General features: G+C 44.9%; 1 protein-coding gene across 15 annotated transcripts in view; it reads left to right on the top strand.

Moving 5' to 3' along the window:
* Window positions 1-22,550, top strand: part of LOC129865839 (neurexin-2-like) — a 1,012,026-nt gene that overhangs the window by 979,647 nt on the left and 9,829 nt on the right. For all 15 annotated transcript variants that reach the window (XM_055938878.1, XM_055938873.1, XM_055938874.1 and 12 more), the window contains 2 exons: window positions 4,423-4,751; window positions 17,386-17,464. In XM_055938878.1, the coding sequence (XP_055794853.1) occupies window positions 4,423-4,751; window positions 17,386-17,464 (408 nt within the window). The remainder of the gene's footprint in view (window positions 1-4,422; window positions 4,752-17,385; window positions 17,465-22,550) is intronic.

The following is a 22,550-nucleotide window of genomic DNA, read 5'->3' as shown; positions in this document are numbered from 1 at the left end:
AGAGGGAGAGGAAGCTGGGGACAGAGAAGAGCTACAGACATGTTCTAATGATAGAGGGAGAGGGAGAGGAAGAGGAAGCAGGGGACAGAGAAGAGCTACAGACATGTTCTAATGATAGAGGAAGAAGAAGCTGGGGACAGAGAAGAGAAGAGCTACAGCCATGTTCTAATGATAGAGGAAGAGGAAGCTGGGGACAGAGAAGAGCTACAGCCATGTTCTAATGATAGAGGAAGAAGAAGCTGGGGACAGAGAAGAGAAGAGCTACAGCCATGTCCTAATGATAGAGGAAGAGGGAGAGGAAGAGGAAGCTGGGGACAGAGAAGAGAAGAGCTACAGCCATGTCCTAATGATAGAGGAAGAGGGAGAGGAAGAGGAAGCAGGGGACAGAGAAGAGAAGAGCTACAGCCATGTCCTAATGATAGAGGAAGAGGGAGAGGAAGAGGAAGCTGGGGACAGAGAAGAGCTACAGACATGTTCTAATGATAGAGGGAGAGGGAGAGGAAGCTGGGGACAGAGAAGAGCTACAGACATGTTCTAATGATAGAGGGAGAGGGAGAGGAAGAGGAAGCTGGGGACAGAGAAGAGCTACAGCCATGTTCTAATGATAGAGGGAGAGGGAGAGGAAGCTGGGGACAGAGAAGAGCTACAGACATGTTCTAATGATAGAGGGAGAGGGAGAGGAAGCTGGGGACAGAGAAGAGCTACAGACATGTTCTAATGATAGAGGGAGAGGGAGAGGAAGCTGGGGACAGAGAAGAGCTACAGACATGTTCTAATGATAGAGGGAGAGGGAGAGGAAGCTGGGGACAGAGAAGAGCTACAGACATGTTCTAATGATAGAGGGAGAGGGAGAGGAAGCTGGGGACAGAGAAGAGCTACAGACATGTTCTAATGATAGAGGGAGAGGGAGAGGAAGAGGAAGCTGGGGACAGAGAAGAGCTACAGCCATGTTCTAATGATAGAGGGAGAGGGAGAGGAAGCTGGGGACAGAGAAGAGCTACAGCCATGTTCTAATGATAGAGGGAGAGGAAGAGGAAGAGGAAGCTGGGGACAGAGAAGAGCTACAGCCATGTTCTAATGATAGAGGGAGAGGGAGAGGAAGAGGAAGCAGGGGACAGAGAAGAGCTACAGCCATGTTCTAATGATAGAGGGAGAGGGAGAGGAAGCTGGGGACAGAGAAGAGCTACAGCCATGTTCTAATGATAGAGGGAGAGGGAGAGGAAGAGGAAGCAGGGGACAGAGAAGAGCTACAGCCATGTTCTAATGATAGAGGGAGAGGGAGAGGAAGAGGAAGCAGGGGACAGAGAAGAGCTACAGCCATGTTCTAATGATAGAGGGAGAGGGAGAGGAAGCTGGGGACAGAGAAGAGCTACAGCCATGTTCTAATGATAGAGGGAGAGGGAGAGGAAGAGGAAGCAGGGGACAGAGAAGAGCTACAGCCATGTTCTAATGATAGAGGGAGAGGGAGCTGGGGACAGAGGAGAGCTACATATCAAATATGTGAGAGAAAAGGAGATGCAGGGAGAGAGACAAATAAATATAAGACAAGCACCTAAGTGACTTGAGTTCCTTCAGTGCAGAGGAACGTCCATCACTATAGAGTCGGCAGGGCTGAAGTACGTCCATCACTCTAGAGTCGGCAGGGCAGAGGGACGTCCATCACTCTAGAGTCGGCAGGGCTGAAGTACGTCCATCACTCTAGAGTCGGCAGGGCTAAAGTTATTTAGGTAGTAGTGTGTGTCGTCCTGAATGGCTGCTTTAATGAGGACCAGCTAGTGGCTGTCACCTCCCTTCCCTTTAGAGCCTGGGCCCCGGGCCCTAGGGCCATTATGTGCCCATCATCATAAGGGCCCAGAGAGAGAGGAGACCAGGGAGCTGACACCTGATCCAACACTCAAATTGGTACAATAAACTCTCATTAACGCAGCCCAGCCCTGTCCACCGTTAGATCACACACACACTCACACACACACACTCACACACACACTCACACACCCATCACACGCAGAGGAAAAAACCTTCTGTTCCAAATGGCTACCTATCACACGTACAGGTAAAGGTCACCTTGATGACACGTCTCAGACAGCTCACGCATGTTATTATGCGAGCGGTCATGCACACACGCACACACCTGGTTGTGTCATATTAAGCAGTCTGATTGCCAGTTGTGCCAAGACCTTCACCTCTCTCCTCTCTCCTCTCCCTTCCTCTAAACCCTCCCAGGCTAAATTGGCTCTGAAGTGACACGTCAGTTTCAATTTAACCCAGCAGGCCCCAAAACAATAACTTCATCAGCCCCTGTTAAAGTCTCCTTTCCATCAGACAGTCTCACAAACAAACACTGATTCCCTCCACTTTCTTCCTGAGGGCATCTATTCCTCTGACTGATGTAGGGGAGAAAATAAAACATCTTCAAGGATCCCCCAAGGACCTCTCAAGTGTTGAATACTGTTTTAGAATATTGTTTTAGTTAACTTTCTCTCAGCCTACGCATTTCTTTCTTACTGGCTAAGACTCAGCAGGGTACTGTATTCCCTAGATTCCTCATAGCTGCTGGAGATTCCAGATTTCAGCTAGTTGATATCTGAACTCATTTGAGACAGCAGTATTTCCTGACCACATGACCTGACCATGGTAAAACTCCTGTGTGTGTGTGTGTGTGTGTGTGTGTGTGTGTGTGTGTGTGTGTGTGTGTGTGTGTGTGTGTGTGTGTGTGTGTGTGTGTGTGTGTGTGTGTGTGTGTGTGTGTGTGTGTGTGTGTGTGTGTGTGTGTGTGTGTGTGTGTGCGCACCTACTACATGCATGTGTGTTCCTATTATCCATCCTCATTCCAATCTCCTTCTCCTCTCCCTCTCCTTCTCCCCTCCTTCACCCCCCCTCCTTCTTCATTCCCCCTCCTTCTCCCCTCCCCCTCATTCTCCCCTCTTTCTCCCCCTCTCCCCCCCCTCCTTCGTGTACACACACACACACACACACACACACACACACACACACACACACATGCATAGACATGCAGGCATATACACACAATAATGTTACCCCATTAGGCATAAGGACAATAAAAAGTCATGCTAATTGAAATGGAATGAAAGCTATTTTGGATTTCTGTCCTCTAAAGACTTGAAGTCTGTCCTCTAGGAGTTTGTAATGTAGAAATGTCAAAATCATTTTATCTTCATAATGTCAATTATATCTATAGATATTGTACACGCATTAGACACACACACGCATACACACTCCTTCATCTCTCTCTCTCTCTCTCTCTCTCTCTCTCTCTCTCTCTCTCTCTCTCTCTCAACAGGGATTGATTAATCCATTAAGACAGGCCTCTCTTAGTTTCTCCTCTTCTCTTTTCTCTCTCTGCCGTAATTACCTCATCAGGTTACATTTTAACCCACTTCCAACAAATAAATATCCTACAGTAATCCTCTCTCACCCCACCCTCCACCCTCCACACCCCCCGGGCAGCCCATGAATGAGGTCAAGTGTCATCACTTCTGATATCCAACCTGATTGGCCCAGTATGACACCCCGTCCACTGAGAAAATGAGTGTGAGGGAAGCAGAGGGGAAATAAACAAGAACTGACATCAGCAAAGAAAAAGAGGAGAATAAATGAAAACAAGTCCACCTCCTCGGATCACCCCCCCTGGTAACACATTAGTATTGGATCATGCAAATGAGACGAACCCTCATCCGTCCAGTCCAGATGCATAGTAATGACTGGAGGACGAGAAGAGAGAACGCCGTTGAATTAAACATGAAAACCATTTCCATCAAAGGGGTTTATTTTGGCTAAACGGCTCGTCCGTCTCCGTTCTCTGGGATGGGATGTTTTTTATTTTTTTCTCCGAGGCACTTCATCATTTGTGTGTCTCAGGTGAGGTGGGGTCAATGACACCGGCTAGCACCGCCTGCAATGTATTCCATCTCTGTGGGGAATGAGATGCATCTCCACCCAGCCCCCTGCCTCAGGGTCAGACCCCTACTACAGCCTGCAATCTATTACTCTGCCAGTTTCCACATTCTTCAGGCTCTGCTATGAAACTGAACGGCTTGCGTGTGCCAGAGTCGAGCCGTAATGGCCGCCACCTGCAGCAGAACAGCTCAGGCAAGATTCCAATCTCCCTAACGTGTTACCAGGGGAAAATCCCCCCCATGTGATGGATACAGTCCCCCGCTGTTTCATTACTCTGTGTCTGTCTGTATGTGTGAGTGTGGGGAATTGGTCAGCATACGGAGAGACAGAGACTGATGGTGTCTTCCTCGTCGCTTTTCTCTCCTCTTTCTGCTTTGTTCTTTCTCTTCTGTCTGTCTCTTTTTGTTTCTCTGCCCACCTCTCTTTCTTCTACCCCTTTTTATCTACCACTTTTCTCTTCCCTCTCTCTCTCTCTCCCCCCTTTCTCTCCTCTCCCTCCACCAGGTCGACAGTTGACCATCTTCAACAGCCAGGCGTTCATCAAGATCGGCGGTGGTGGCGGCGACAAGGCCCGTCACTTCCAGGGCCAGATCTCGGGCCTCTACTACAACGGGCTGCAGGTGCTCAAGCTGGCGGCCGAGGGCGACCCCAATGTGCAGGCCCAGGGCAACCTGCGGCTGGTGGGCGACGTGCCCTCGGTGCTCACCACAGACACCACCAGCACCACGCCGCTGGCCGACATGTCCACCACCATCATGGAGACAACCACCACGATGGCTACCACTACCACCCGCAAGCAGCGCTCACCCACCATGAGAGACAGTGTCACACAGGTTAGTGGATGGGGACTAGGGTGGGTTAGGATGGGGTTGGGTTAGGGTAGGGTAGGGTAGGCTGGATGTAGACTATAGATTGGCCTGGGCTGGGTAGGAGGGAAGGGGATGAAGTTTCCCTGGGTCCTAGAAAGTAATCAAAAGGCAGTTTTGAGTTTTTCCTTTGAGACGATGGGGCTTGGGGAGGATAATCTGATCCTAGAGCTGTGCCTATAAGGACAACTTTCTAACCACAGTGGTAGATGGCTTAGTAGTGGTTTGAGATAATAGGGGTCATGAATGTTTCATGAAGTTTATCCTTCTCTACAAAACCACACTTGAACTTCAAATGAACTCCATATAAATTCCACAGTCTAGTATACCCTATTAGAGCAATCCAGACTGAGTCTTGATTCCTTCCAAAGCAATATCACGGATCGAAGCCTAAACACATTGTTAGGGGCAATATGAATCACACCCACCCAGACCTATCAATCACACCCATCTAGACCTATCAATCACAGACCTATCAATCACACCCATCTAGACCTATCAATCACAGACCTATCAATCACACCCATCTAGACCTATCAATCACACCCATCCAGACCTATCAATCACACCCATCTAGACATATCAATCACACCCATCCAGACATATCAATCACACCCATCCAGACATATCAATCACACCCATCCAGACATATCAATCACACCCATCCAGACATATCAATCACACCCATCTAGACCTATCAATCACACCCATCCAGACCTATCAATCACACCCATCCAGACCTATCAATCACACCCATCCAGACCTATCAATCACACCCATCCAGACCTATCAATCACACCCATCCAGACCTATCAATCACACCCATCCAGACCTATCAATCACACCCATCCAGACCTATCAATCACACCCATCCAGACCTATCAATCACACCCATCCAGACCTATCAATCACACCCATCCAGACCTACCAATCACACCCATCCAGACACACGTGTGTGTGTGTGTGTGTGTGTGTGTGTGTGTGTGTGTGTGTGTGTGTGTGTGTGTGTGTGTGTGTGTGTGTGTGTGTGTGTGTGTGTGTGTGTGTGTGTGTGTGTGTGTGTGTGTGTGTGTGTGTGTGTGTGTGTGTGTGTGTGTGTGTGTGTGTGTGTGTGTGTGTGTGTGTGTGTGTGTGTCTGTGTGTCAGCTCGTGTCCATGTCTGAAGGCTATGATTTTCCAGGACTAATCTGGACTGGATCCCTCACTCCTCAGTGGCAGCTAGGGAAGAATAGGGGACAGAACTAATGCACCACCTACAGTAGACATACAGTTCCCATGTAGTCGCCATGCCACCCAGTCCCCATGTAGTCGCCATGCCTCCCAGTCCCCATGTAGTCGACATGCCTCCCAGTCCACACACAGTCCATAATAAGCTGTAATAGCTGGCCCCATGTCCTCCAGGAGAGGAAAGCGCTTCCCCCCATTTCAGCGCCCCAACCATCTATTAATTAGCCCGCAAGCTGCATACATTATAATGTAATGTAATGTAAATGCAGCTATGCAGCAGCAGTGGGGTGTCATAGCATTAGAATATTATTAGGCTCCAGGGACCTAGAGAGACATGGGAGTTTAGTGGAGGACCAGCTGTTGGTTTTAGAGTTCAAATTGTTTTCTTCCAAATAGTTTAGCTATATTGATTGAGCTAGCCTGACACAACTGAACAAATGGATTAGTCTCTAAAGTGCAAACACCGGACATCTGCCATTCCAGGCAGTCTCAATCACTCAAAGTCAATACATCAAGTAAACAAAATTCTGACACGGGATGGACAGGGGCGTGAAAAGTATAGGATGTTGATAGATTTTACCTTGTTTCAGGACATAGTGTGCTGGCAGGTTGCCTGAGTACTGCCAAGGACTCTTACATGCATAGTATTCATCATTTGAAAGAAAATTAATGACTAAACCAGGTCTGGATGGAATTTTTTTTGTCTATCCGTTTGTTTACTTTGTTCCATGTTTCAAGCGTTACAGAATACCCAATTATGTACGGGTGGATTAGGTAAGGCTCAGTTCTTACGTAAGCTGGGGCTGTTCCTAACATTTCAACAAACGTGCGCGGTGTTGCGTTGCAAATATGAAAAAGTACCAATTAACATTGGGTTTGTCTCTAACAAGTTGTTTATTATCACCCTCCTTGTCCTCCAGGGTTGGGAGTAACGGGAACTAACCCAACCCTGTTGTCCTCGAGCTTTCCTACGCTCAATCACACAAAGCTCTCAGCATGCCAGCCTACCATGATTAAGCATTCTCTGCCGAAGAACACTGCTCTCATACCAGCTCCCTAACTCCCCCTCTTTCTTTCTCCCTTCTCTCTCTCTCTTTCTCTCTCCTGAGCTGATAACACAGGGCTAATTACTGTGTGGAACTAAAAGCTTCTCGGAGAGAAGAGAAACGAGAGAGAGATAGCGAGAGGCTGCGATAGGCTGCTTGAGCGAGACCGAGCATGCCAGGGCGGTGAGAGGGTGTGTAGGGGTAGACTAGAGAGGGGTGGGTGTCTCATACCGCTGGTTAACACACTGCAAACACCAATCAAGTCCCATCTAATTCAATGTTAGCTATTGCACCATCATTGTCCATCCCTGATTGCACTGCATAGCCAGAGCCACAATCCTTAGACTTCAGCTTGACTAAATTGAATAAATGGGGGGAAATGCGCTTAATTATCTTTATATGGTGTTATCAAAGCAGTCGCTTAATTATCTCTATATGGTGTAATCAAATCAGTCGCTTAATTATTTCTATATGGTGTTGTCAAAGCAGTCGCTTAATTATCTCTATATGGTGTTATCAAAGCAGTCGCTTAATTATCTCTGCATGGTGTTATCAAAGCAGTCACTTAATTGTCTCTATATGGTGTTATCAAAGCAGTCGCTTAATTATCTCTATATGGTGTTATCAAAGCAGTCGCTTAATTATCTCTATATGGTGTTATCAAAGCAGTCGCTTAATTATCTCTATATGGTGTTATCAAAGCAGTCGCTTAATTATCTCTGCATGGTGTTATCAAAGCAGTCGCTTAATTATCTCTGCATGGTGTTATCAAAGCAGTCACTTAATTATCTCTGCATGGTGTTATCAAAGCAGTCACTTAATTATCTCTTCATGGTATTATCAAAGCAGTCACTTAATTATCTCTACATGGTGTTATCAAAGCAGTCACTTAATCATCGCTATATGGTGTTATCAAAGCAGTCGCTTAATTATCTCTACATGGTGTTATCAAAGCAGTCGCGGACTGTCCATGCACTCTATCCATCGGTTGTGAGGAGAGAAGAGATCACACATTGTAGACAGTATAAAGATCAATGCTGCTAGCTTCACCATCCTTCCAAAGTAATGTATAATTCAATGGTTGTGGTTCTGCACAGTTACCAATGCAGATAGTCTGTCCTTCCAAAGTCAATGAAGTACAGTATGACGCAACTGGCTCTACTGTTAGGAATGGAGTTTAGGGACCTCTGTAGAGTCATATTACACACAATATATAGGAGATAGAGTGTCATTTTATTTTTATTTTTATTTCTTTATTTTTCTTTATTTTTTTCTTTTTTTTCTTTATTTTAACAGGGAAAACAGACTGAGACCTAGATCTCTTTTACGGCTGTGCCCTGTGTAAACATGTTGACATGTACAGTTTTAGACATACAGACAAGAACATTTCAAAACATACACAATTCAACAGAAACAATCACAGACAACATCATATTGATCCTCCATAAACATTTTAAAATGGGCAAGGGACACCAGAGTGTCTAACTTAAGTTGGATCTGCAGTTTGTTCCATAAATAAGGTGCAAAGGAACTGAAGGCAGTCCTACCCAACTCTGTGGAGACCGCAGGAGTCTCTAATGTAATCCACATCTGTGATCTGGTTTTAAAATTAGTACATCTTGTGGAAATTCATGATGATATATATGGAGGTAGTTTTAAAAGAAGTGCTTTATAAATAAACAAGAGAGCATGTTGCTCTCGCCTCACAGATAGAGAGACCCAACCCACATGTTGATATAGGATACAGTGATGAGTTCTGTAACTACCACCCGTGATAAACCTGAGTGCACAATGGTAAATAGCATCCAGTGGTTTTAATGTGTTTGCCGATGCATGCATATAGATAATATCACCATAATCTAAAACGGACATAAAAGTAGCCTGCACAATTTTTTTCCTATTTACAGAGGACAGACAAGCCCTGTTTCTGTAAAGGAATCCTATCTTGAATTTGAGCTTTTTTCCCAATTCAGTAACATGTTTTTTAAAAGAAAGCCTATCATCTAACCATACCCCTAAGTATTTATATGCAGAGACCTTATTGATTTGAGTACCATCCAAGCTAGTGATTACAAACGTGTTTCTAACTGGGAGTTTAGACCTAGAAAAAAACATGACATTTGTTTTCTTAGCGTTTAAAACAAGTTTAAGCTGTAAAAGAGACCCCTGTAGTATCCTAAAATCAGACTCCAACTGCATTAAAGCTTGGTCCGCTGTTGGAGCAATAGAGTACATAACTGTGTCATCTGCATATAAATGGAATTTACAATATCTGACATCATCACCAATGTTGTTTATATAAAGTGAGAACAATAGTGGGCCAATTATTGAACCCTGAGGGACCCCTTTAAGTAACTGTAAGGGGTCAGACTTGACCCCATCGACCATGACGGCTTGAGTTCTATCTTTAAGATAGTCATAAAACCATCGGCAGGCATCAGTGCCCAGTCCTATAGATGACAGCTTACTCAAAAGGATAGCATGGTCTACAGTGTCAAAAGCTTTTGACAAATCTACAAACAACGCAGCACAGTGCTTTCTATCGTCTAAGGCATTTGCAATATCATTTACAACAAGCATAGTGGCCGATGTGGTACTGTGTTTAGATCTAAAACCAGATTGATTGGTACTAAGAATACTGTTAGCAGAAAGAAAAGATTGTAACTGTTTGTTGACTATAGATTCTAGAATCTTTACCAGACAAGGGAGCCTAGAGATGGGTCGATAGTTATCCAAATCACTACCGTCACCTCCCTTATGTAATGGCAGAACAAAAGCGGCTTTCCACACCTTAGGGATATTTCCTGTGCTTAATGTTAGATTAAAAATGTGTGTTACTGGACCAGCAAAAATAGGTGCAGCACACTTAAGTAAGTACGGGTCTAAATTGTCAGCGCCTAAGGATTTCTTAGTATCAATGGCACACAGGGCAATTAGAACCTCTGCTTCAGTTATTTTCTGGAAACTAAAAACAGGGTTACCATTTTTCAGAGTAACGGTTGAAAAGCAAGACGAAAAATCAACTAACTGGCCAGTACCACAAAGTCCACTTTTCCTTTCAAATAAAAAACCAGCAGAGATGAAATGCTTATTAAAAGCATCACAAATATCATTTTTTCAGTTAGAATACAGAAGTCTGAGGTAATTTGTTTAGGAAGAGAAACAGCAGAATTCCCCCGTTTCAGTGAATTAACGGTTTTCCAGAATTTTGCAGGATCTCCTGCAGAATCTGTCATAGCATTAAGGAAGTAATTTGATTTTGCCTTTTTGACAGCTGCAGTACATTTATTTCTCAATTGCCTAAAAAACAGCCAATCAGCTGGAGTACCTGTTTTCCTCGCCAAGGCCCAGGCCCGATTCTTTTGCAGGAAAAGACCTGACAATTCAGGAGAGAACCAAGAACTGGTTCGGTTTCTTACTCTGTGATTCTTAAGCGGGGCATGTTTATCAGACATAGAGGTAACAATAGAAGAGAAAAAAGCAAGGGCTAAAACCGGGTCCAGAAAGCAGCAAGTGGATAATAGCTCAGAGTGATATAAGTCAAGGATAAAAGCTTGCTGTGAGAAATGTTTATAATTTCTCTTAGAGATTATACAGGGATCAGAGTGTTTCAGCCTGGTATCTCTAATACAAGCAATAGGGCAGTGGTCACTGATATCATTTGCAAAAACCCCACTGGCTGTGTATTTATGGGGGGTATTTGTTAGAATAATGTCTAGTAGAGTGGATTTTACTGGGTTCTTAAAGTTGGGACGGGTTGGTTTAGTTATCAGCTGAGTTAGATTTAGCTCAGTACAAATGCCTTTTAATTTATCGGATACTGGTGAGAGCCAATCCAGGTTAAAATCTCCCAAAATCAGTAATTCAGAGTTTGCATAATTAGACAGTATATCAGATAAATTGCATAGAGTACAAGGAGGAGCTGAGGGGGGGGCGATATACCCCTGCTAGAGTTAAATGAGCATTATTACCAAGTACCACGTTTAAAACTAGACATTCATATTGCTTTGAGACAGAGGTTGATATGGACACAGAAACATTTAAGCAGCATTTAACATAAATCGCAATACCACCACCTCTACCAACTCTATCAGTTCTATAAATATTGTATCCAATCAACTGAACATCTGAATCTGGCACAGAATCACACAGCCACGATTCAGATACAATCAGAACGTCAACATTTGATTGTGAGACCAAAATTTCAATAAAGTCCAACTTTTGGATCAGGCTTCTAGCATTCAAATGAATTATTCCAATACCATTGCTACGGGAATTCATATCAGATGGAGTATCCAAGGTAGCACCTGAAGCTGCACTAGATGAGCAATAAACCATTTTCGAGCTATTGACGGAGCTCAATTTTATGGGGACAAGATTACTACTAACAATACCTCTCTGCATGTGAGTAGTATTCGCAATACGGTGATTGGACAATAAACTAGGAATTGCAGAAGGGTTGTTAACTGTAGTTTGTTCCATATTTGCAATTGAGGAACTAATTAATGAAACTGGGAGAGGAGCATTGAACATAGTCTGATAGGGGAGCGTACAATCCCAAAAGTCAACCCCCGAGAATACACAACGTCAGGTATCAAAGGCTCTACATGAGGCAAGAGTAAGAGACATGTTGGTGGACAGGATGCTGGAGCCATACCTGTTAAGATGTAAATTGTCCCGAAGAAATAGACCTGGTCGGTCTGTAAAAGCTGCAAAGTTATCCACAAAAGGAATTCTCATCGTGCAGCAGTATCCCTTAAGCCAGGTGTGTAATTGGCGTATACGACTAAAAACCATATCCGTGTAGCGTGGGGATGGAAATGGACCGGAAACAACACACTGCTTCCCAGATTCCAGCAGCGTATTTATCAATGTTTTAAAATCGTCTCTCAATTTCTCTGACTGCTGGAGTTTAATGTCATTTGACCCAACATGGACAATGACAGTTGAAGCGGCGGAGTGCTTGCTAATAAGTAGCGGTAGCATGGAATCTAGGTCAGAGATCCTAGCGCCAGGGTAGCAGAAGGTCTCAGCTTTCCGGATTGAAACGTTTCGGACCATGGATGAACCCACCACGAGAACGGAAGGACTACAGATGGGTTTATTGGGTAAATGACGGGGCCTCTCCCGGGTGATCTGCCTCCTAGCAGGTTGAGGGGGGCTAGCAGCTGAGACTGACGACCTAGTGGCAGGCAAGGAGCGCAGATGAGTGTGCTTGGGCACTTCCACCTGAGAGTGAGATGGCAGCAGTAGAGATGAAGCGGAGGGACCCTGTACAGTATGATTGGAATGCACTTCCAGGTCTTCCAGGACCTTGAATCTCCTCCCCAATTGTAGCACCTCCGAAACATTTGATGGATTCCGTTTCCTGGAGTGCTTTCCTCCCCGGACAGCAATCCAGGCATCCTGAGGCGGAGTAGAAGGGATGGAACAGACCAGGCCCTTCGGTTTAGCTCCTAGTCTGGGCCATGGCTCATTTAAGGGAACCGAGTGGAGTTTCACAGTTACAGGCTCCCCAGAAGTGGAGGTGCCGAGCCAGGGGCAGGTGACGTCGTCGATTTTGGAGGTGGTTTGTATAACCATGGAGTCCAGGAGTTCTTCGTCCTCCTTGATCTGACGCAAGACAGATACTCTCCCCTCCAGCTCAGCGACTCTCTGGCTCAGGTACTGGCAGGTGGTACATCCAGGGGCGAGCGAAGCCATGAGAGACAGGTGGGTTTGGGCCCGGAGGCTAGCAGTTAGCAGTTTGTTTTTAGCCTAAAGCCAGCTTTTTGCCGAACTTTTCCAGAGAGAAAAAACACTTTCCATCCACCGTGGAGCGAGATTCCGGGACAAGGGAGAGTGGTCCTAGCTGGTAAAAGTTAACCGCGATGCGGAATCCATGCAAAAACACGTTCGGTGTTCTAGAAAGACAGTGAGACAGGGATAGAAAGATAAGCTGAGCAGACCATATTCATTCGTCTCAGAGTAGGAGCATCTGGGATCATTAAAAAATCAAAAAATCTTCTAATTATTATGATTAAGATCATATGGACATGGGAGGACCTGACCCTAGATCAGCACTCCTACTCTAAGACACTAGAATACAGATCCTGGGGTCAAAAAGTGTTTGAAATCTTTAAAATACTTAAGTCTCGCTTCATTGAGGTTGTCTGGCAAAATGGAACCAATCGAATATACCAAAAAAGTGCAAACCCTGTCCCTCTGGCACACCCTATGTTATATCTGATGACCTCTTTGCTGTGGTTATGCAGGAGACATGATGGTGTGCGGTTTCGCTACTCTCAGACCCTAGTAAACATGAGATCAATGAGTCATGTCTGTATGCATCCTGGTACTCGGAGGCACAGTCAACTCCTGCAGATATCTGGTGTTGTTTTCTGTCATTAATGAGCATAATGTTCATGGCTTGACGTTTATGCACGACACAAAGTCATAACACACCCTCAGATCCTACCTTCAGTGTGTTTTGAGAGCTAATAAGTCCTTTTCCCGCATTTCTCAGAGATGTTCAAAAATGTTAACCGCTTTGCCTTAATGCATTGTACCTACATGGGATAACACCAAATAACATTTTATTACGAACAAGTTACTCAACCAAGTACCATAATTACTAATTCTATGATCTAAGCCTTAATGGAAAGGTCCACCAACAAAAATTATCTTTTGGTATTTATTTCATTAGTCCATTGTCCCAAAACAAATTGGTGGAATTCAGACGTGTGCATTAATATGGATGCTTTGTTGGTCTAACCCGGCTTTCACCACTCTAACGGATGGCTCTGTCAATACCCTGCTTTGTTGGTCTAACCCAGCTTTCACCTCTCTAACGGATGGCTCTGTCAATACCCTGCTTTGTTGGTCTAACCCAGCTTTCACCACTCTAACGGATGGCTCTGTCAATACCCTGCTTTGTTGGTCTAACCCGGCTTTCACCACTCTAACGGATGGCTCTGTCAATACCCTGCTTTGTTGGTCTAACCCAGCTTTCACCTCTCTAACGGATGGCTCTGTCAATACCCTGCTTTGTTGGTCTAACCCAGCTTTCACCACTCTAACGGATGGCTCTGTCAAAACCCTGCTTTGTTGGTCTAACCCAGCTTTCACCACTCTAACGGATGGCTCTGTCAATACCCTGCTTTGTTGGTCTAACCCAGGTTTCACCACTCTAACGGATGGCTCTGTCAATACCCTGCTTTGTTGGTCTAACCCAGCTTTTACCTCTCTAACGGATGGCTCTGTCAATACCCTGCTTTGTTGGTCTAACCCAGCTTTCACCTCTCTAACGGATGGCTCTGTCAATACCCTGCTTTGTTGGTCTAACCCAGCTTTCACCACTCTAACGGATGGCTCTGTCAATACCCTGCTTTTCCTGGTAGATCTTCCTTTTGCTCCACTAATAGCTGATGTGCCGTTTTCACGGCCCGGCGAGCTCGCCTTGCTCTCCCGCTGGTGGACAAGGAGAGAGAGATGAGACAAAGACAGAGATGAAGGGACGGAGGAAGAGGTTGAGTGTGGCAGACGGAGGCAAACAAACAGATAGATGGAGATAGAAGAGAGAGAGAGAGGGATGGCGATATGGGGAAGAGTGAACAGGAAGAGACAGAACTTGAGTATTTCAGTTTTGGGGGAGTGGGAAGACAACGATGACAAGACAAAGGAAACACCAACATGTCAACCCCAAATCCCATATCAAACATTACAACTATGGCTGAAATGGCCCATCGCTTTACAGCTGAAGAAGTCCAGAGAACACACGCTACATTCAACAGCTAAGATGTCCGCCCATCAGATCCTGTTGGTCTTCTTAGTTCCATTTCCTGGGCCAGCGATCTGATGGGGTGCTCCTCTCAACCCTGTTCACATGACCCATGCATTAGTCAGTTAGCTAGCATTGCGTCCCCAACACACGCACGCGCACACGCACGCACGCACACACACACACACACACACACACACAGTCGTCTGTGTAGTTAATAGGTCAGCTTATGGAGGCTGTCATGTGTTTTGCGCTAGACCAAACCTGGTAATTGCTCTATATGTACTGTACAGCCTCAACTGGGGGGGCGCAAGCTGATGTCGCAGGGCTGCTTTAACGAGCCAGAAGGCCCCCTTCTGCTTGACGTGATGCTACCAACACCATCGAAACGGGATAGGGGGACGGGACACAGGGGAACTGACCCATATTTCTCCAAGACAGAGAAGAAGAAAAAACGTTCAGCTATTCTGATTGAGACGCTTTGATCATGACAAATAATTATTTGATGTTTTAAATAAGACCGTCACTTTTTCTGGTTTCATTTTACACTGATAGCAGACTACATGGTACAGAATGGGGGGAGTCATCTCTTCTCCTGAAGTTTCCCCTTGGTAGAAATCTAGGATCATATTCCCCTCTCCCAATCTTAACCCTAACCATTATTGGTGGAAATGCTCAACTGACCCCAGATCAGCGTCTAGGGGCTACTTTACCCTACTCTGAGTACCACCAGCCATTACACATGATTAGTTACTAGTTGAATTAATTTGTTTATTTTATTTAACCTTTATTTAACTAGACAAGTCAGTTATGAACAAATTCTTATTGACAAACACGGCCTACGCTGGCCAAACTCTAACCCGGACAACACTGGGCCAATTGTGCGACCCCTTATGGGACTCCAAATCATGGCCGGTTGTGATACAACCTGGAATCAAACCAGGGTCTGTAGTGACACCTCTAGCACTGAGATACAGTGCCTTAGACTGCTGCGCCACTCGGGAGCCCTAATGAATGAGGTGTGTTGGTACTGGAATACACTAAATGAATGGAACTGCCCCGAGAAGAGATTTGGTTAACACTGATCTGGATGAATGAAGAGTATTGCGGCAAGACGTCAACAGTGCAGCTTGGGCAGGTCGTCCAGGTGTCCAGAAGAAGGAGTGAATGTCTGCATTCCTAACTCCAGTGGGAGGCATTGAGACAACTCCTTGATAACATACATACAGCATCTAATAAGGGACAGGGGAAGTGGGATACCTAGTCAGTTGTCCAACTGAATGTATTCAACTGAAATGTGTCTTCTGCATTTAACCCAACCCCTCTGAATCAGAGAGGTGCGGGGGGGCTGCCTTAATCGACATGCACCTCTTCGGCGCCCGGAATAATGTTCTGGACCTGAAAACAGTGGCAAATGTTACCGAGTGGACTATCCTAAATAGATAAATACCAATTCTATTGTAGTGGCAATATTTTCAGATATGAATAGATTTTTTTCAAACTGCATTCCTAAAATGTAACGTAAAAAGGGTTCAAACACCACGTGCTCCTTCATATCTGTATTCATCTACTGTTTCAACTCATTAATGACGTTCTATATCCAGACAGAGAAAATACTAATCAAATATACATTGAAAGCACAACGTTAGAAATCCATTCGAGGCTACAACATCATTAGATATTTGTTATCAAAGGGAGCGCTGCCCATTTAGGAGATGGTAAATGAAATGGAAGAGTGTGTCTGGTGCAGATTTTACCATCGGCTCATTAAGTCCAGGTGGACGGACGCACGCACGCACGCACGCACGCACGCACACACACACACACACACACACACACACACAATTTGATGAATAAGTAAATCCATCCTGGCTATGGATACATAAAGGAGAACTCTGTGTACAGACACAGTGAACAAATCACTGTGCTGAAATCAATTGTGCTGCTCATGATAAAAAGCCCTCATCTCTCCCCCCTGTATTCCTTCAGGCTGAGCTTGTCTTGAATATTAACTTGAACCTGGGGGTTGAGGAGAATAGATAAGGTATTCTGCCAGGCAGTACAGGGGTGTGAGAGCACACGAGCGACAGAGTTCTGAATGGGCTTTTTATTATGGCCGCTATTAGCCTATCTTCCACTGTGATAATGTAGTGTGCTGTGGCTCTGGGCTTAATGGACGTCAACAATCTATTATCACTGGGTTGTATTATATGGAGTGTGGTGAACTCAAAATGGAGATGTGTCAGACTGGTTGCCATTCTGTTGGTGCTTGACTACAATGACAGGGGAGTTGGCCAATGAAGAAACAGTGATAAGCAGGTTGAAGGTGTGACACTGTATTGGGCTTACCTTGTTCCTTGGTGTCCGACTAGTCGAATAACGGGTTGGAATGTATGTTTACACTACCTGCCCAGGTAAACTTTGGGCCCTAGTTACATCCTACAACCAGAGTTGATCCTAGTCAGGTCCCATTGACAGGAGAAAATTCCTGTTTGCCCCAGAAATAGAACCCACTCTCACACCCTCTCCCTCCCCTCTCTCTCTTTCTCTCCCTCCCTCTCTGTTCCAGAACACGGATGACATATTGGTAGCGTCTGCTGAGTGTCCCAGTGATGATGAGGACTTGGAGGAGTGTGAGCCTGGAAATGGTGAGTCCACTCTGGGGGTTCTGTGTCCACTACAGGGGGTCCATCAGCCCAGCAGAGACCCACAAGAACAGAAACAGCTAGCTCCCCTAACCCACTTGTTTCTACTACTGTGACCCCATGACCTCTCATATGCAGCTCTGATTGGCCAGATGTGCACCCACCCTGGTTTCTCATTGGCTAAGATCTCAAAGTGGCGCAGTGACAGCTCCAAAGTCTCCCGAGCCATCTGCAAGGTAGCCTAGCATCCTAATTGGGTAGCTGCAGGTGTTAGACGAGCTGCCCCAATCAGCATCTTAACGAGGCCGGACAGATTCAACATTGAACTCCTCTTGACCGTCCGCCTCACAGTGGCGGCTGAGTGGACTCGGAGCTGAGCAATGTCGACGTGAACAGAAAGGTCAAATGAACTTCTGACATGGGATGGACGGGGCTGTGAAAAGGGCAGGATGTTGATAGATTTTACCGTGATTTCAGGACACTGGCCGGTTGCCTGGGAACTGCCAAGAACTCTTACATGCATCATAATGCTAAGACTGCCAGAGCTAAGTTCCACTGGGCATGTTTATGTGTTCTCCAGTGAAGACTCAAATCAAATGCTTTACCTACAGCAACCTAGGAGGTCTAGAAATAACATTTATAAAATATTTAGTTAAAGTTCCGTTTTTTGATCTTGTTTTCATTTGATGTGGAATAGAACTCTGCATTATGAATAGAAGATTACATTACGTTTGACAATTTTTATTCAATAGATGTTAAGGTGTTTAAAAAAAAACATGAAAATTGTATTACACCTTAATTAAGTGGGTGGAGATTATGGGAATCACTGTGCTTACTAGGTAATACTGATCTACACTAAGCCGAAATATTCGACACTAGATCAATTCTCTGTGTGGTTTCACTGTAGGTGGTGGATGCCGAAATAGAGGTGTTATCAGAATGAGAAACTATAGTTTTTCGGTAGCTGTTCAGAAGACAGAGCAGTACCACACAGCTCCTCATAGACACTAGGCTGTCTCTCACACTATTGTCGGGGAAAGTTTCTACTCAGTCTGGCCTTCCCTACGAGACAGAACATCACACACACACACACACACACATTTATCCTCCACACACACACACACACATTATGTTCTGTAACCCTTTCCATTTTAGTCATTTAGCAGATGCTCTTATCCAGAGCGACTTACAGTGAGTGCATCTTAAGATAGCTAGGTGAGACAACCACATATCACAGTCGTAGTAGAGGGGGGTGGCAACAGCCTGAATCCCTCCTAGAAAACAAAACCCCTGTGAGAGACATAGCATTATCTGATGTGAGCAATTGACTGGGGAGATCTACCTCTCAAATGAGCCAATGACTGGAGAAATCTACCTCTCAAATGAGCCAATGACTGGGGAGATCTACCTCTCAAATGAGACATTGACTGGAGAGATCTACCTCTCAAATGAGCCAATGACTGGGGAGATCTACCTCTCAAATGAGCCAATGACTGGGGAGATCTACCTCTCAAATGAGCCAATGACTGGGGAGATCTACCTCTCATATGAGCCAATGACTGGGGAGATCTACCTCTCATATGAGCCAATGACTGGGGAGATCTACCTCTCATATGAGCCAATGACTGGAGAGATCTACCTCTCATATGAACCAATGACTGGGGAGATCTACCTCTCATATGAGCCAATGACTGGGGAGATCTACCTCTCAAATGAGCCAATGACTGGGGAGATCTACCTCTCAAATGAGCCAATGACTGGGGAGATCTACCTCTCATATGAGCCAATGACTGGGGAGATCTACCTCTCAAATGAGCCAATGACTGGGGAGATCTACCTCTCAAATGAGCCAATGACTGGGGAGATCTACCTCTCAAATGAGCCAATGACTGGGGAGATCTACCTCTCAAATGAGCCGGCTGCAGGGGCATTGTAACTCTCTGAAGGCATTTCAGTGGAGTCCAAAGGGAAAGAAACACACACACACACACACATATACACACACACACACACACACACACACATGGAAGCACACATATCAAAACACTCATACAAAGTTAAAGAAGGGGAACAGGCGACAGAGAGGGAGAGAGTGAGACCGATCATGAAAGAAAGAAGCGGCCACAGAAAGACAGTGAGAGAGAGAGGGGTGGAAAGCCACATCTTGGAGGAGTGATTGGCGTTGAGATGTGCGTCACGTCTCCTTGCTCTCCGACGAGAGAGGGAGCGACAGAGAAAGAGAGAAAGAGATGTTGGATCCCTCCCTGCGTAACGTCTGAGTTTTCTATCTGCCCTGCCTGCCTCTCCCACCGGGCTAATTAATATTTGGCCTCGTTAGACTTGCTGTAATTACATCATCCAACCGAGCCTGGATTTGGTTTCGTTCACTTTTAATGAGCCCCAGACAGAATAGGAAGAATACATAGCAGGGCTCCTTTAACAAAGCCCTGCTATCTACACCACAGCATCGGCTTTGGAGGACTCACGCACATAGTCACACAAAGAGATACAGATAGTTCCAGTCTTCTCTCTTTATTTAACTAGGCAAATCAGTTAAGAATAAATTCTTATTTACAATGACAGCCTACGAACAGTGGGTTAACTGCCTTGTTCAGGGGCAGATTGACAGATTTGATCTAGCAACCTTTCGGTTGCTGGCCCAATGCTCTAACCACTAGGCTACCTGCCGCCCTTAAGCCTGCTAACAATCTACCCCTCTCTCTCTCTCTCTCCCTCTGTCCCTCTACTTCTCTCTCTACCTCTCTCTCTACCTCTCCCTACCTCTCTCTACCTCTCTCTACCTCTACCTCTCTCTCTACCTCTCTCTACCTCTACTTCTCACTACCTCTCTCTCCCTCCCTCTGTCTCTCTACCTCTCTCTTTCACTCTCCATCTCTCTCTCCCTTTCACTCTCCCTCTCTCCCTCTCCCTCTCTCCCTCTCTCTCTCTACCTCTCTCTACCTCTACCTCTCTCTCTACCTCTACCTCTCTCTACCTCTCTCTACCTTTCTCTACCTCTCTCTACCTCTCTCTACCTCTACTTCTCACTACCTCTCTCTCCCTCCCTCTGTCTCTCTACCTCTCTCTTTCACTCTCCATCTCTCTCTCCCTTTCACTCTCCCTCTCTCCCTCTCCCTCTCTCCCTCTCTCTCTCTACCTCTCTCTCTCTCCCACACATGTACACTACAGTAATGTCTCATGAGAGGGGCAGGTGACAGTGCTGTCACAGAGCTCCACGTCAGTGAGATGGAAGGTTCAGTTGTCTTTAAAGGTGCCCTATGCAGAAATCGCGGCGCAATTTCCTGGTTGCAAAAATTCTAATAGTTCACCTAATTTCAGTTTATGTGACTAAGCAAGCAAGTATAATGTATATAATCCTTGTATCATCTAAGCCGATGTGAAATATGTTTTCCATAACCAAACATATTGTATTTCCAGCTGTTTGAAGCTGGTGTACAAAACCGAAAGTAAAATATGCAAAAATGAAACTTAAGAACGGGAATCATAGAAATACTGCACATAGTACAGACATACCGCTTCTTAGACTTGCTTTCAATGAGAATGGCAGATCTATAACACACATTTATATGTGAATTTGGTCAGGTTCCCACAATGTTACATATTGCAGCTTTAAAGAACAAATGGTGGGGCAGAAATAACTTTGGTCAAACTGATCCATTGAGAACAGTGGGTATCTGTATGGCGATGTTGATATAGACTGAGTGTACCAAACATTAGGAACACCAGCTCTTTATTTTATTACAAAGACTGACCAGGTGAATCCTGGTGAAAGCTATGATCCCTTATTGAAGTCACCTGTTAAATCCACTTCAGTCAGTGTAGATGAAGAGGAGGAGACAGGTTAAATAAGGAATATTAAGCCTTAAGACATGGATTGTGTATGTGTGCCATTCAGAGGGTGAATGGGCAAGACAAAAGAGATCATTGAAAAGTTAACTCATTAATTATATTCATATATTTCATTTCTTCTTGCAGATGTACTATACAGTGTCTGAATTCAGATTTTCAGAGGAATGTACACACTTATGCTGGTTGATACTACATATATATTTCCATTTGTCAAAAGACTATATTTGAGGCCTTTTCTGTGCATCAATATATAGTATATTATGAGGTCTTATGAGGTACTGTCTTATGAGGTACATCAAATCCAATATGCTAACTGAGGCAGAATATCAACTAGCTTCAACTCCACTCTCCAAAGGAAACAAACGCTGCAGCCATATCAAAATCAAAATGAATGAATGTTCCAAAAAGGTGTAAACAAATGTTGTTGGCCAGATTAATGTCACTTTTTCTTACTCTTTAGTCCTTAACGAGATTGTGGTTTTAAATACCGTTGTGGATTTTAAACTAAAATACTAAAATATTTCAGTAAATATTAGTAAGAGATGAGAAGACTGACTGTGATGGAGAGAGAGCGAGAGGGGACAAAGCAGACAAGATGAAGAGAAAAGAGGGAGATAGAAAAATCAAACGAGAGGTAAATAGGTTGATATTTCATACGTTGACTCAGCCCAGGATCAAACAGTGGTAAATACGTTGATATTTCATACGTTGACCCTCTAATTTGCGTCACGCTGAGGTAGAAACACTAGGCTGCCGACCAAGCCAAAACCAGGGAGAATTCATGGGACCCATCCAGAAGTGCTGTGCAGAAAGCATTGTGGGAAGGAGCGATCCGTAATCAATCAGACGGGGTGAACGTAGTTTCATCAATCAACGTCAGAATACATTACCCTCCCTCAGGACGTAGGACGGCATGTGTGGACTGTGTATTAAATTATTCACTGTCTATGTGAAAGGAAACGGTGTGCTTTTCGCTATTGAATGCGAACTAGGTCCAGACAAAGAACTTCTTAACTAAATCAAGGATGTAGTCTTCAAGAAATGGATTTTTACCCAGTATAGCAGACCATTGCAGAGATGGAGAATGCATTAGGTTAGACAGAGACTAGAAAATACCGATTTCTAATCTCGATTCGATCCACAACATAATAGAAGCAATTTTTGTGCAACGTACAAACTCTAAACAGTCAGTCGTTCAACCGTTCAAATTTCAAGTGGC

The sequence above is a fragment of the Salvelinus fontinalis genome, chromosome 11, assembly GCF_029448725.1.
Source record: "Salvelinus fontinalis isolate EN_2023a chromosome 11, ASM2944872v1, whole genome shotgun sequence".
Classification (NCBI taxonomy): domain Eukaryota; kingdom Metazoa; phylum Chordata; class Actinopteri; order Salmoniformes; family Salmonidae; genus Salvelinus; species Salvelinus fontinalis.
This window is presented reverse-complemented; position numbering and strand designations above follow the sequence as displayed.